Source organism: Salvia miltiorrhiza, chromosome 4 (assembly GCF_028751815.1).
Source record: "Salvia miltiorrhiza cultivar Shanhuang (shh) chromosome 4, IMPLAD_Smil_shh, whole genome shotgun sequence".
Lineage (NCBI taxonomy): Eukaryota > Viridiplantae > Streptophyta > Magnoliopsida > Lamiales > Lamiaceae > Salvia > Salvia miltiorrhiza.
Genome location: NC_080390.1, coordinates 47,881,324 through 47,897,517, shown reverse-complemented (window position 1 = coordinate 47,897,517; position 16,194 = coordinate 47,881,324). Strand labels below are relative to the sequence as shown.

At 37.1% G+C, this 16,194-nt stretch overlaps 2 protein-coding genes across 2 annotated transcripts; one reads left to right on the top strand and one right to left on the bottom strand.

Annotated features, from left to right (window-relative positions):
- Window positions 1-6,324: 6,324 nt before the first annotated feature.
- Window positions 6,325-9,256, top strand: LOC131023923 (uncharacterized). The gene is made up of 3 exons (XM_057953575.1): window positions 6,325-6,604; window positions 8,302-8,380; window positions 8,976-9,256. The coding sequence occupies exons 1-3, from the start codon at window positions 6,363-6,365 to the stop codon at window positions 9,021-9,023; spliced, it is 369 nt and encodes a 122-aa protein (XP_057809558.1). The 5' UTR covers window positions 6,325-6,362; the 3' UTR covers window positions 9,024-9,256.
- Window positions 9,257-14,473: 5,217 nt separating this feature from the next.
- LOC131023922 (geranylgeranyl pyrophosphate synthase, chloroplastic) lies at window positions 14,474-15,774 on the bottom strand. The gene has a single exon (XM_057953574.1). It carries the CDS (start codon window positions 15,599-15,601, stop codon window positions 14,567-14,569), a length of 1,035 nt encoding a protein of 344 aa, XP_057809557.1. The 5' UTR covers window positions 15,602-15,774; the 3' UTR covers window positions 14,474-14,566.
- Window positions 15,775-16,194: the final 420 nt, after the last annotated feature.

Below are 16,194 nucleotides of genomic sequence, written 5' to 3'. Positions count from 1 at the left end.
AGACGAATGATAGAAAAATTGACATATGTTTTCCCGGAGAAACATAGATTGCTATAAGTTGCATGATCACAATTTTAAAAGAACATAGACTACTAGATTAGTAGGATATCTCTACAATCTAGATTCTTAAGGTGATGATGTAGAAGAATGAAAGAGAACTTAGAGCATTTCAGCTCCCTCAAGAAAACAATGATTCTTTTGAACTACAAAGAGGAATGGAAAGATATGTACGAGGTAAAGGAAAAGCACAGAATGACGATACAAGACAAATTCAAGGTAAACGTTGCATCAAAGGTTGAACCATAGTCTCTACGTTCGAATGTTCAATTGCGACGGAATATCAAATCGACTTTTGCTACAGGATAGATTTTATGAATAGTGTGTTTTGCCTGTGTACGTATGTCTGTGTGTATATGTCTTAAGAGAGGTTTGGAGTTTGAGATCAATAGGATAGAGAACCTTAAGATAAGTTTAGTTGTCATGATGAACTTATGCTTTGTTATGTATAGAATGTTCATGGCCCTTCAAGTTCGGGACGATGTTTCTCGTGTGACTGGGAGGTGATGATGTTGGACCTGGCCAGTCCACATGATCCAAATCTCAGTAGACGTCTTTTGGGTTGAAAACCCATGTGTTTCAACTTTCGGTTGAAAAGCCAGATGGGTTCTTACTCGAGGTCATTTTGTTCGACCTAGTAATTAATCATTTCATACCCTCTGGTCATTCTTTTGATTCTCTTGAACAATTTCTACAACACCTTGCTTTGGTGTTGTGTTGAGTTTGAGCCTTGCAACTCGTGAGTTGTCATAATAGATTCCCTTGTTTGATAAGACCAAGAAGTGTTAGTCTACCGATGTAGTATACTACCCAAATTATGGCTTCGTATAATTGTGTCTCATTGTAAGTAGTTGAGATTATTAGTCTTTGTCCTATAAATGATATCGACCACTCATTATGATAGAAATTCAGAGTCCAAGCTAAGACCGTAATATAGTGTTCGAGTATGAGGACTTAAGTTAATTAGTCTATGATAGTTTTAAGATAGATTCATAAGAAAGTATTATGCATGTGATAGGTAACAAGAAATGGGTTGATGACCATTTTGGTCTTTGGAAAATAGGATACTCCGTAGATGAGCCCTAGGAATGAGGTAGGAGTAATGAACCGCCGCAAAAGGACGAGGGAACTTATTCTCAAGTAAATCTCATGTATATAAATTGGAATTAGGAATCCAATTGATATGAGGAGAGACCCGAATCTATTCTAGATCGGAAAGTTAAAGTACTAAGGAATAAGTCGATACCTTTAGTAATAGTTCTTTGAAAGCACCATGACCAAGAAGAGGCGACGTGAGAACTCGAGTTTAGCATGAATGAGAAGTACCCAGAATTATTTTCTGTGGTACAAATTTCGTGACGAAATTTCTTTTAAAGTGGATAGTATGTCATACCCGACTTTTAATTCCTGATTAAGGGCTTAATTATTAATAATTAGGATTCGGCATCCATTTATAATAAAAACTGGTTTGATTTATCTGATGTGATTTAATCATTATATATGTGTTTTAATGTGCTTAGTTAAAGGAAAATTTTTATAAATGTGGTGCATAAGTTTTAATTGGTGAGTTAAATGTATTTATATGAGCCACATGAATTTTAAATTATGCATGAAGTCGTGAATTTTATCTAAATTTGATAGTACATGTAACACCCCGTACTTTTCCCTATGTTGTGAGATAGTGTCTTAACACTATTGAGAGTACTGAGATGTCAGAGAGATTGACTGTCCTATTAAGAAAATAGGAATAATGAGTTGGAAATAGAGTCGAGAAAGAAAGAGTGAAAAACATTGATAAAAAAAAAATCGGTCGGAGAGACGTCTAGTTTGTCTGTGTTTGCCGACTGCTTTGACGTGATATTATGTGAAATTACGTGACTGATTGATTATGTGAGTTTTGTTACGTATGTCATTGTGAGCAAGTTATTATGATTTTTATTTGAGGATATTAGCACTTGGAATTTTAATTAAGTTTCTAAAGCAAGTGCAGTTTATTTTTACCGAGAAATCAAAGAATGCCGGTTAATGAAAATATTTCCAAGCATATATTTTGTTTTAAAATTATTTTTCCTATGAGAGGAATATTATAATTGAGTGAGTGCACTAATATTAGTGCTATAATTATTTTATGTGGTCACACGAATAATTATGTATTGGTATTTTATTAATTAGTACATTTTCATAGTTTTTGTGATTTATTTTTGATCACCCTTCTCACACTATTACTTTAATTTCCCTACCATGTGACTAAATACCACAATTTGCCAAGTGTAGAGATTATTGAAGAGAGTGTAGAGATTAGAGAGATAGTGTAGAGATTAGAGAGAGAGAGATCAAGGCATTAATTGTCAATATTTCCTTAAGATTACAAAATCCTCTTTAAAGATCACAAGATCATTTACAATCTTGCAAAATCCTCTCTCACTACTCACTCATCATTTTCGACCAACACCTCTCTCCCTCTTTCTCTCACTTTCCTCCATTTTCCTCCATTGAAGAGACCTTCGAAGCTTCCAAAAATTTTACAAAACACCTCAATCCACTCTAAAATCTTCCATAAACACATCCTAGCTACTTATATTCAAGAGAATCATTGAAGAAAGACTTCCAAGCTAGAATGAGAAAATGTGAGTTTTGGTGAGAAATTTGGGTAAGTGGTCATGTATTCCATAAATCTTGCTTGAATGATGTTGTATGAAGAAAGAAAATCACCTCTCCCTTGTTCTTAAAATTTTCAAAAAAAATGGGTCTTTACCCTTCAAAAATTTTCTTTTTCTTTCCTTGATTTGGGGGAAAAAAAATGAGATCTATGTGGTGTTTGTTGATGATTGATGTGTGTTGTGAAAGTATATGCTTTGAGATGTGAAAGTCGATTGAGTTTAGTTTACAAAAAAAAAAAATTGGGAAATTGTGAGTCGATGATTTATATGATGATTGATGATTATTGAGTTAATATATATGAATATCTTGATGATTAGCCATGAGATATAGATTTTTCTATTAGGTTGGTTTACCTAAAATTGGGATGTTGAGATCCTATGAATCAATTGATGTATTGATGATGGATTTGAGTTTATGAGATGATCTAGATGATTAATGATGGATGAGATTGAAGCTTGAGGTGGAGAAATGAAAAATGAAAAGTGTTAGTTTGAGGAAGAAGATGACATACATATGTATCTATATGTGATCTTGTTTTATGATGTTGATTTGTGCTAATTGGTAACCTAGGATGTTAGATCTATGATTTGATCAATAGGTTATACATGATTAGTGATATTTTCAAAAGAGTTTAGTTTAATAAAAATTAGGACTTTTTGCCTATGTGTTATTAAAGTGATTTTGGCTTAAGATATATGTATTTGAGCATGATATTAGTGTATAATTATATTTGAGTAAGTCTTTTGTTGGCTAAGAAATTTTTGACTTAGTTTAGTTTATATGAGTTTTTGAGTTTTCATATTTTGAGAAGTCGATGATTGATAAAATGAGGTTTAATTGCTTTATGACCATTATGTGAAAGTTTGTCATGTTTTATTAAGAGTTTTATGATGATACATGAAGTTTCATTAGAGTTTAGTACATGATAAAAGGGAATGTATATGTGTATAATGATTTATATGATGAATGAGATCGTGTTTGAGTATTTGAGTAATTTTGATCATGAAAATGAGAAGAGAATTTTAATGATGCGTTCATTGAAACGTTTTACTAGAGATTTGAGGTTATGATGTAAGAAGAGAGTCAAGATTTGAGTATGATGAGCATTATATTGTGCTTGAATGTTTGTGAGCGTTATATGTGTTTAAAATGAGCTTTAATGAGTTTCCTTGAAGGAATGTTGAGTTGAGTATTTTAAGAGTTTGAGATGAGATTTTGGTGAATTTCGTAGGCCTACTGACCTACTGTGATCGACGGTTTTTCAATGTCAAAAAGCTTTGAAAATTTTATACCAAGTCTCTACATGAGTCTTGAGAACATCGGTAAAATTTCAAGTCATTTGGACTTCATTTACTATTTTTATAAAATACAAAACTGAAACTGCATATTACTACCGAGAGTTTCAGAGAGCAGGGGAAAGAGTCATTCATTTCAGTAGCTTCCTGTGTGATCTAGCTTTTCAAAATTTTATGGTATTAACCGTATTGTGTTAGCTAGATATCCACAAAATGTGAGCTCAGTTTGACAACATTTACTATTTTTCAAAAATCCAAGTTTTCGATTGCTCAAAACTGCCGAATATGGTAGACTGTAGTAAAACAGTCATATCTCCTACAATACTTCGAGCTTTTGACTCTACTTTTTTTTTTTATGAAAATAGACTCGAAGACCTTTCTTTTGGTATGAGTCTCGAGTCCAAGAGGTGTCGGAGTAAGAACAGGTTGGATTTTGAAGTTGAGTCAGTGTAAAAACAGAGCATGTTTTGATAATGTTTGATTGTGTTTTCTTATGTGCCTTATGTGATTGTGTTGTCTATGTGTTGAATGAGATTAGACGAGCCTTATATGAGAGATAAATCGAGACTTAGTACCATGATTTTCTTGAAACTTATCCTTGAACTTAAGGATTTGAGATGAGTGGAGAGTTTATATAGAGATGAGTAAAGAGATAGAATATGAGATAGAGCATGAGTTAGGGCTTTATAAGTATGGATTTTAAAAGGATTAAAATGTTTTAAATCAATTCCTTTTTAATGGAGTTTAAAATGCTTATTTAAGTCATTTATAAATGAATAATGAGAAATGCGTAAAGAAGTTCGTAAATGAATCGCGGCATGAGATTTTCAATTTCCCTAGTAAACTAAGGAGATATTATGAAGGAACAAGCAATGAACGAGATTCTCACCACCGAGTCACTACAACAATTGGAGAAGGAAAAAGTTCACGCACAAACAAGATATGTACACCACCTCAAGGTGGAGGTAAAGAAAAAGGAAATGGAAGGAAAGCACTAGAACTAAACTTAAGGTATAACCCAACCCCAAGGCTAGTAGGCTCAAGTTAAGAGAGTGAATGCTTTGGCTAAAGTGCCAGAAGCTACAGCAAGAATAAAGTTGGAACGCCACCACAATAGAAACTTAGAAACCCCCATTAAATAATCATTTGAAAATGAGAAAATGAGTTTACATGGCAGAAGGAGTGCCATTAATCTTTAAGTGAAAGTTACCAAGATGATGAGAAAAGTTTGATATTAGAATTCCCTAGTCAAATCTGAGAAGGTGACTTAGGACGAAGGAAACAATTAAGGTAGTTCACCACTTTACTAAGATGAAGTGGGTGAAAGAATGTTGTTAGGTCCTGAACTGGTCCAACAGATGATTGAGAAAGTCGACCACATCAAGCAAAGAATCAAAGAAACTCAAGATAGACAAAAGTCTTACGCCGATAAACGCCGATTGGAATTAGAATTCAATGTTGGGGATCGATTTTTCCTCAAAGTTTCTCCCTCAAAGGGAGTTATACGTTTCGGGAAATAGGGGCAAGTTACGACCCCGTTATATAGGACCTTTTGAGATCCTAGATAAGTTAGGCCTTTGTAGCCTATAAGTTGGCTCTGCCACCAAGCATTGTGGATGTATACAATACGTATAGCACCTCGCAATTAAGAAAGCATGTGATTAAGCAAGATAAAGTAGTCCTAGCCAGGACCTAAGTTGTGATGAGAAATCAGTCCAGATACTTGATCGCAAGATTCAAGTTTTACGAGGCAATAATATTGTTCTCGTCATGTAGTGGAACCATCACAGGATGGAAAAGGCCACAAAAGAGATGAATGAAACGAATGACTAGTATCACAAGATAGAATACCAGATATGCAATTCCGAGGACGGAATTTTTATAAGGAGGGAGGAATGTAATACCCCGTTTCCCTGAGTTAAATTTAGAATTTATTTTGAACTTAAGATTTAAGATGATTCACGCCGGATTGAGAAAAAGAATTTATTTTAATTCCAACAAAAATGATTTACAAAAACATTTGTAAATTTAGTTATTAAATTTATATGCATTGCATATTTATTTAATTTAGCATTCAAAGCATTTTCACGAGCTTTTATTTAAGCAAACACTGAAGAATTATTACAGTTTTCATAGTACAACCGGGAAGACTTTTTATTTTATTATTTTATTCCTCCCACTACTCCCACCTATTTCCACTCACACGTTACTTTTGTCTTCCACCCATCCACCACCTATCTCCACTTTACAACACTAAAAATTAGCTAAATTCCCATCCACCACCTACTCCCACCCTGTACTTACTCTCCTTCCAGCTTTAAACCATGATGGAAAGCAAATATTGTAGTCATGTTTCCACTCTTCTCCTACGCCAATAATTCACAAGTCACCAACCTCAACATATACTCCTTCAAAGAGTTCAAGTTTAGCCAAGAACAACAGGAAGCACTAACAACAGCCAAGTTCCCTTATCTTATTTTACTCACTCCTCTAGTTCCAACAAACTCAAAGAAATCAAAGTGCAGAGCACAACCATATTGCGAATGGATCAAACTGCCACAAAACTCAGATTTCAGCAACTCAAACCAGAGGTTTTATCTTTGAATCTCTCTACATATTGTATACTTGCTCATTCAGTTATGACACTACAATTGTAGCACATCAAACCTTCACATACTTCAAATCCATGATGACCCATTTCATTCATATACATGTGTTTACAGAAAACAAGAAAAACATTTTGAATAAATGTACAAATAAGTTATGTTAAATCTGCATACAATCTGTGTACATATATACATATATGAAGCACGTTTGAGAAGAGAAGTAGAACCCCAAAGCTTGAATTTTTATTCTTTATTTCTGAACTTGCTACGTTGAGTCGGGTTGCTGTTTTTGGGTGTGAGTCGAGTCGGGGTGGTGGCTGGACTAGGCTGAGATTTCGCAGAGGGAGGCCGTGGCGCGGCGGCCCTACCGCTGTCGTCCGGCCACGGACGGAGGGAGAGCAGGGTAGAGAGGGCGGCGATGGTGGCGGCATGAAGCTGCTGCCGTCGGCCAAAGTTCAGCGGAGGGAGGCAGGGCACGGCGGCGGTGCCGCTGCTGCCCGGCCACGGCTGGAGAGAGAGAGGTGGTGTGGTCTGGTCTGGGCGGGGGATTGAGCGAAGGACGGCGGCAGCCGTGGGTTGCTGTCGCCGGGAAATTGATGAGGGAGACCGAGGGAAGCAGTGGCTGCTGCTGCTGCTGCTGCTGTCGGCCAGTTGGGTGAAGGGAATGGAGCTCCGGCGGCGGTGAAACTTCGAGAGGAAAGAGGAACGAGCAGATCTTGGATCAGTCGAGAGAGAGGGTGACTGATGAGGGAGAGACAACGGTGACTTGTAGTTGTTGCGTCGCCGAAGAATAGAGAGTTTGAGGGATGGCGTCTGTGTGTGTGGGTTCTTATGAGGAGATCGAGGAAGATGGTGGCAGGGGACGCGGCCGCGGCTTGGCAGCGGCAGGGGGAGACCGGAGGAGATTCGAGGGAGAGAGAGAGACGGCAGCCTTTCAGCCGTGAATTCGCCGGAAGAGAGACTGCGGCGGCCGAGCTTTGAGAGAGATTTTGGCGTGAATGGAGAGAGAAGAGAGAGTGAGATGGGAAGTGAGCTGCGTTTGTGGTTGTGTGTATGCGTGCGTTTGTTTTGAGATAAGAAGGAAGGAAGACTAGTGTTGGGCTAGGGCTTGCATTGAGTTTGGGCCATTTTTATTTTAGTGGGCTCATTTATTTAGAAGAGCATTTGGGCCTCTTATTTAATCAAGAAAGCTGGGCCGATTTTTGGGCTTGAGTGTGGGCCGATTTATTTCAATTACTTGGGCCAATGATTTTGTTTTAAATTTTCAACTGGGCCTTTATTAATTTATTCAATTGGGCTGTGCAGCTTCTTTATTTATAATGGACTGCACTATTTTAATTAATTAGACTTATTAACCTTGATTAATTATTTTTAATTTGCATAATAATATTATATTATTATTATGTGCATATTTTAAGTAAATTACTTAATATATGCTAAGCATGATATGAAATTGCATTTATTTTGCAATAAAGGTATTTAATTGGTTTTAATTATAATTCCAATTATTTAAGAAAATCGAGTAAGGATATTGTTGGTGTCCTTAACTCAAGAATTTAGTTTTCAATTATTTATTTACTAAATTTTGAAAACCCGGCTAAGTGAATCATAGAATATTAAGCACTACACCATGACTTAAGATTAGATTCAAGGAGACCTATTAAGAATATAATTTCTTGTAGGCTTTGTGGACCAAGGGGATTAGCACTGCTTTCCCAAGACAGGTTATGTGATTATGATCTTCAGGCTTTGCCTATCCAGGTGGGCATTACTTTTACTATACGTATATAGAGATCCCCTGCGTGTCGTAGGCCTCTTATACGAATATATGCATGAGATGATTTTAACTGTTAATTTCAGTTTATTATTATGCCAAATGATAAATGACTCTTATGAAATGAAAATGAAATGTTTATGAAATGAAATGAAATGTTTATGAAATGATTGACTGCCAAAAATGTTTATGTTTTTATATGTATCCTATCTGTGTTGGTTCGCCAACTTTAAAGGAAATCCAATTGGGATCCTATGCTAGACAAAGGTCGCTAGCTAGGGTTAACGTGTACACTCATGGAGACCGCGAGTCGCTTGCGACCGGTCTTGGCGTCCGTGGTAAGGAGGCCTCCTTCCCGGCGCATGATAGAAAGGAACAGATATGGATCATATGAAGGAAAATGATCGGCCGATTGACTTTATGAAAATGAAAGAAATATTTTAGTAAGCGCAGGTCATTTAAGAAAACCCCTGTGTGTTACTGTTATGGCAGTTCAATTTATATATGTATGCATGTTGTATTTTCGGCTATGCCCACTGAGTATTTTTATACTCAGCCCTGCATGTATTTCTAAATGTGCAGGTTGAGCAGCTGATGGAATGGAATGATGTTGAGCGGGTGTTCCTTTAACATTTCAAGAAATATAACCTTGAGTATACATCTTCATATGTATATCTCACACGTTTTCCGCTGCAAAACACTTTGATTAGGATAACTTTATGTTATGAAATTGTGACACGTGTTATTGGGTAACCCACCTTAATCAGTTCTCATTTATGTGTATGTTTTATAAGTATCCAAATAATCATATATGATCCTAGCATTTTATCTATGAGTGACATTTCCATATACTTTAATGTTAAGTAATTGTCCATTTCCATTTCTTATTGTTCACCCCAAGTCATAACCCCTGTTAACCCGTCATTGGGATAGTGGGCTGTGACAGCCTAACCCCTCACCCACCCTTTGAGTGTTTGTTTGTTTTTTAAAAAAAACTAGAAATAATGCTAGTCGTGAATTCATGTTTTAAAACTCGAATTCGCAACCAACACTATTTCTAATTGTGATTTTAAGCTTTAAAACTCGTATTCACGATTAACAATATCATTTGGTCGTGAATTGTAGCTCAAAAACTCGAATTCACAACTAAAAAATTAGTGGATATTTTTTAAGTTTTTTATGTGAGGGTAAAATGATAAGTGTGGCCAATTTTGATTTTGATTTTTTTTTCATCCTTGTTGATATATTACTTTTACTATTTCAAAGTGGCCATTTTCAAAGCCCACTCTATTATCAAATATGACGTCATTGTTTACTAAGGTTGTTGCATTATAAAAATTGAAGCTATGTATATATTCAATTTACCTTGGTACTTGAAGGGATAGTTGTAAACAAATCAAATAATTTTGTTGTCACGATTGGGTTAACTAAAGATAGCTAATCCGAAGAATCATGATCAAGGGAGGGAATTAAGAAGTACGAATAAAGAAAGGGAATTAATCTGTTAAAGTGGATTGAATGTACGTTCTAAACCGAAATGAAACTCAACACATACAAAAGTGTCACGTGACGATCACAAATCACAATGGAGAAAAACCTATTGTGATTTCTAAATAATACAAGTGTTCACAGTGGAAAGACTGACTTGAGATGCATGTTCAGGACATGCGTCGCGGAATTTACATTCAAACATAACAAAACAATTGCTCAACGCCACATCATTATTCAAATAGAACATGATTCAAATTCGATTGGAACAATTGTAGGTGTCATATAGGTATCATATATAAATGTCGAAATTGATAGACAATGATAATTGATAATAAATTCTTATCTACATTTTATTTAACTATAACATAATAAAAACTTTAATTTTTATATAAGAAAGGCCACATGATCGTAGTCCGATGACAATACATGTAATTTTGAACTAATGCTTCACTTGTTTTCTTGTATTTGACTTTCAGTTTGAGTTAACTAATCCGATAAATAATAAAATAATATGAAACAATAGGGCCGAATGACCATTTTCAACATACAACATCAAATTTTGTCCACCATTTGAAAAAACATAAATTTTGGCCATTTTTTGTATGTCATGACTATTCTACCCTTCTCCCTTTCTCCTCTCTTTTTCTTATCTCCTGTACCAACGCCACCAAGATCTCTATCCGCCAATGACAGCCAATTGGATCGCCGCATTCGCTGTGCTTCCATTTCTCAGCCGAACAGCAAAGCTGTCCAGCCCCCACCTCTCTCTTTCTCATCTCCCTCTCTCTCTTTCCAGCGGCTGCGCGGCAGTGGCGCCTAGCTTGGAGAATTCGTCGGAGCTCTCGCGGCGGTGGTGGAGGAGATCCTCCCTCTCTCTCTCTCCAGCGGCTGCCGCTCTCTCCTATCTCTTTCTCATCTCTCTCTCTCTCTTTCTCCAGCGCGCCTCGTCGGAGTAGAGGATGAGGCGGCGGCGGCAGATCATGGTCTGATGAGGCGGTGGCGGTGGATCTGATCTAGATCGTTGCGCCACCTCCTCCATCGACAGATCTAATCACCGCCTCCTTCGATTTCAGCCATGGCAGATCTGATCTGATCTGTGCTGCACGTATGTAGTGCCATAAGTGCCATAAGTGCACACTTCCCCCTAGGGTTTAAATATTCCATTTAGGGTTTAGATGTTCCATTTATGGGTTTAGATTATCCATTTAGGGTTTAGATGTTCCATTTAGAGTTTAAATGATGTTGTTTTTGTATTTGTGCTGCACGTATGGCACTATTAGTACCATAAGTGCCAACGGAAATCCAAAATAAAACCAAGTAAAATAGTCATTTTGGCACTTATGGCACTAATAGTGTCATAAGTGCCAAGGAAATCCAAAATAAAACCAAAGTAAAATCTTGGCACTTATGGCACTAATAGTGTCATAAGTGCCTAACCCGACCCGCGTGCCTGATCCTACCCAGCACACGACCCGCGCTCCTGACCTTACCCAGTCCGCCCAATTAAGGGCAAAAACGTCTCAAAGCTATAAAAATGGCCAAAATTTATGTTTTTTCAATGAGTGGCTATAATTTGTGTTTCATGATTCATTTTGGCTATTTCAAAATTTTACTCAAATAATATTGTGCCTTCACAGAAAGTCCTAATTTCTGTTTTTATAGTAGAGTATATTACAAGATCATATCTAAAGAATATTTATGTTAAATATATAGTTTCTATTGGGAATTATAGTATAAAATTTACAAGAATATTTATTGTTAAATATTATAGTTGCTATTTAGTAATATCATTAGCAAAATTTCCAGCAGATACCAACAAATTAATTAGACGAAAACTTAAATTGCAATAATCATAAGAACGTTAATCATAATTCTATCCAAAACAATATATACATAACTACTAATTATTAGAATAATATAAATCCTATTTTTTTTAAAGTAACATAGGTCTACAATATTTTATCACCTATTTTATATATATATATATATATATAAAATAGGTGATAAAATATTGTAGACCTATGTTACTTTAAAAAAAATAGGATTTATATTATTCTAATAATTAGTAGTTATGTATATATTGTTTTGGATAGAATTATGATTAACGTTATATATATATATATATATATATATATATATATATATATATATATATATATATGAATGAGATCATGTAGTACCCAAACCTTAGGTAATACGTAGTATCCAATCTAGATCACACATTTTATCCATGTGACGTACCGAGATTGCGACACATGGCAGAGGCCTTCAAAGGCCTTCCAAGGCAAAATCCGCGAAGGGCTAAAACCGAAAAAAAAAAGATCGGATACAAAAAAAAATTATTTTTTTTCCTTTTTATTGATGTTTTTTTTTTAATTTTTTGGAAACATACATGTTTTTCATGCGTAAAGTTTCACACAAAAATGCATATCGGTACACACACAAATGCATTAAATTGTGTAAAAAATGTATTGCATTTTTCGACAAATCTGGTATTTCTTGCCACCCCACCCCACACCACCCCCTTTCCCCAGTTAATTTTTTTTTTGCATAATTTTGCACACAAAAATCTAAAAAAAATCAACAAATATATATAATCTCAACCACCGTTTTAGTGCCATTAGAACATTCACTTTTATTTTCTTTTAGGTTGCGTTCTCTTTAATTGTAAATGGGATAAGGTACAAATCCACCCCTAAACTAGACACCTTTAGAGCGTATACCTCCTCATTCTCAACCTTGGCCCAAATACACCCCCGAAGTCCATAAAAATGGTGCATTTAAACCCAGCAAGTTAACGGCCGTTTCTTGCCGTTAACTTGCTGGGTTTAAATGCACATTTTTTATGGACTCTGAGGGTGTATTTGAGACGAGGTTGAGAATGAGGGGATATTCACGCAAGTTAACTGAAATTCTTTTTTTCTTTTCTTTTAATTTCTAAGTGAGCCCTCCTAATCGCCGGATGAAAAGAAGTGTCATCTGCAATAACATAGAGGCAACTGCGTTTTTAGGAGAAAGGGGCGAGGCATAGAACAACGGCCTCACCTATTTTCGGAAACTACCGGCAATGATGTCATTGGATTTTAGAGAGAGGGATGGTGGTGCCAGGAGTCGACAGACGAGCACCACCCTTGCCTAGCCCTTTAGCGGCGACAACGAAAAACTTTTATAGGGGAATTAGGGCTCAATTTGGGTATTCAAAATTTCACGAGAGAGAGAGAGAGAAGAAGGTTGTGTGTGATTGAGAGGGAAAGCTAAGGAGCTCGCCAACAGCCTACTCACTCAGATCAATTGGTGAGTGGGCTGCTGGCGAGCTCCTTAGCTTCCCCTCTCAATCACACACAACCTTCTTCTATAAAAGTTTATCGCTACTGCCATTGAAGGACTAGGCAAGGATGATGCTCGCCTGTCAACTCCTAGCGCCACATATCATTGCCGCTGACACTTCTTTTCATTTGGCGAGCAGGAGGTCCCACTTAGAAATTAAAAAAAAAAAAAGAATTTAAGTTAACTTGCGCGTATAACCCCCATTCTTGACCTTGTCTCGAATACACCCCCAAAGTCCATAAAAAAAAGTGCATTTTAACCCAACAAGTTAACGGCAAGAAACGACCGTTAACTTTCTAGGTTTAAATGCACCTTTTTATGAACTCTGGGGGTGTATTTGGGCCAAGGTCGAGAATGAGGGGTTATACGCTCTAGAGGTGTCTAGTTTAGGGGTGAATTTGTACCTTAACTCATTGTAAATTTATCATGGGAAAATGAAGGATAAACAAAATTTCACCATTTAAATCATTCTTTTCTTTTTCCACATTTCCTACTTGACCCTTACTCATTCCTCATTTACACTACAAAGGAAGGATAATATTATCCTTCATTTTCTCATGATAAATTTACAACCAAAGAGAACGCATCCTTATTGATTTAAAAAATCAATTTCGAAGACGTGTGGATTACTTGATGAGTGAAAGAGATGGGGAAATGAGCTATAAGAAGTAGTGAGGCCGCTTACAGCCTACCTACACTACATTAGGTTCTGTTTGTTTAATACTATTGCCCAGGAAGGCGTTTTAAAACATTACTGACACTAGTAATTTCCTAGCTGATAATGATGTCTCACCTTATTTAATCAAATATGTTGCCAAATCTTTCCACCAAACCTAAGTATGACATTATCAATTCACGTGAAGGGCAACCAAAACTATAGCACCAGACCATCTTGCTGCATAGTAGTAGTGTCCAAGTATGAAAAAATCGTTAAAATTTCGAGTTCAAGATCTTGTAAAGATAATTTTCTAGCTTTCAGTTTGTCGATTTTATAACAGTGGCTTCAGCCAACACTCAAGCATTACTACCATTCATATAGAAGCATGAGAAATCTGGAGTGAAATTATATTAATAATTAATCAAAATAATAACAAGAGAAATAACGAATAGTAATAAATGAAAAGTAGAGTTGTTAAATTGAATGATTCTTGACTAAAAGTGGATAATGGAGGCCAGAGAATTTATCTCCGCGAAACAACTATTGCTGTATTTTCGAAAATGAAACGGAACGATTTGGAATTAGATGAAGTGGGGACTGTGAGTGATTCAATATATAAACTGATTAATTTGAAAAAGTTATCCAAATATAGAATTACAAGATTCTGGTCCGATTAGAATTGAGAGTGATTTTGAATTCAATTGTTCCTATAAGCAATATAATTGGCAATAGCAATCAAGGGAGCAGCCTTGTGAGAATCAAAGTGAAGGAGCTGCTCCTGCGCTTCCCGATTGAGATCGTCGGCGAATTCCTTGGATTTCTGGACGCCTAGAAGCTTAGGATACGTGGTCTTATCGGCGACCAAATCCTTCCCGGCCGTCTTCCCCAATTCGTGCGACGACTTGGTGACGTCGAGAATGTCGTCGACCACCTGAAACATGAGGCCGATGCATTTGGCGAACTTTCTGAGCCTCTCCACTTCCTCCTCCTTCGCTCCGCCCAAAATCGCCCCCATAACCACCGAGCCCTGCAGCAGCGCCGCCGTCTTGTGGAGGTGGATGAACTCCAGGTGATCCAGCCCTACCTCCGCCATCCCCTCCGAGCATATATCCACCACCTGCCCCGCCACCAGCCCCTCCGCCCCGATCGACTTCGCCAGCTCGCCCAGAGCCCTTAAGATCCTCTCCGGCGCTGATCCCCTCGTCGCCACCGCCACGTGCTCGAACGCCAACGACAGGAGCGCGTCGCCGGCCAGGACCGCCACGTCTTCGCCGAAGACCTTGTGGTTGGTCGGCTTCCCGCGGCGGAGGTCGTCGTTGTCCATGCAGGGGAGGTCGTCGTGCATCAGCGACATGGTGTGGATCATCTCCACCGCGCAGGCTGCCGGCATGGCCGTCGACTCCTCGCCGCCGACCAGCTCGCAGGCGGCGATGCACAGCATCGGCCGCACTCGCTTCCCGCCGGCGAGGAGAGAATACCGCATGGATTCGTGGATCTTCAGGGGCTCCTTCATCTGGACCACTGCCTCCAACGCTTTGTTCACGGAATCCGCCTTCTTGACCATGTAGCGCTTGAAATCGAACGCCGCCCAAGTCGGATTTTTATCTTCTTTGGTATAAACTGCTGAAATGCGAGTTTTGACAGAGGTTGAGAGGAGACCGGATCTGGATCTCCGGCCGCCGTGAACATCTTTTACACAGGTTGTAGCGAGTGGATTAACAAGAAGGCTCATTTTTGCTAATTAGAGAAATACATATAGATGCTGATGCACATTGCACACACAAAGAAACACACGATTATATAACGTTATTACTGCAAATCTGCTTCCACGCTCTTCGCGTGCGCGTGCGCGTGTATGAAATTTGGCCAGTTTCAGGTGGCAATAAAAGAGTGAAGATTTTTGGGTGAGTGGGAGAGTTTGGCCAATGCTAGGTCCTTAAACCAATCAAATAATTTAGCTTAATTATATTAATTCCTAATTTTGATGTTAATATTCGATTCTAATTTCAATACAAGTATTCAATTGGATTTAATTAATATTCAAATAGAAATATAATATTATAATATTTGATTTGATTCGATATTTATAGATATTTAATTAAATATTTAAATATATATAAATATTATATTGCTTCGTATATGAAGAGTGTATTTTTTATTTGGTCATTTTGAACCGTAAATAATAAATGTAGTGTTATATTTTGAGACATATACCCTTATATTTTCAACATCATTCATACTTAATGTTTGCAAAAAATTCATTTCACAAATTCTTTATGAATTGTCTAACAAATAAACTTTAATGAGTCATTTTCTTCACTTTAT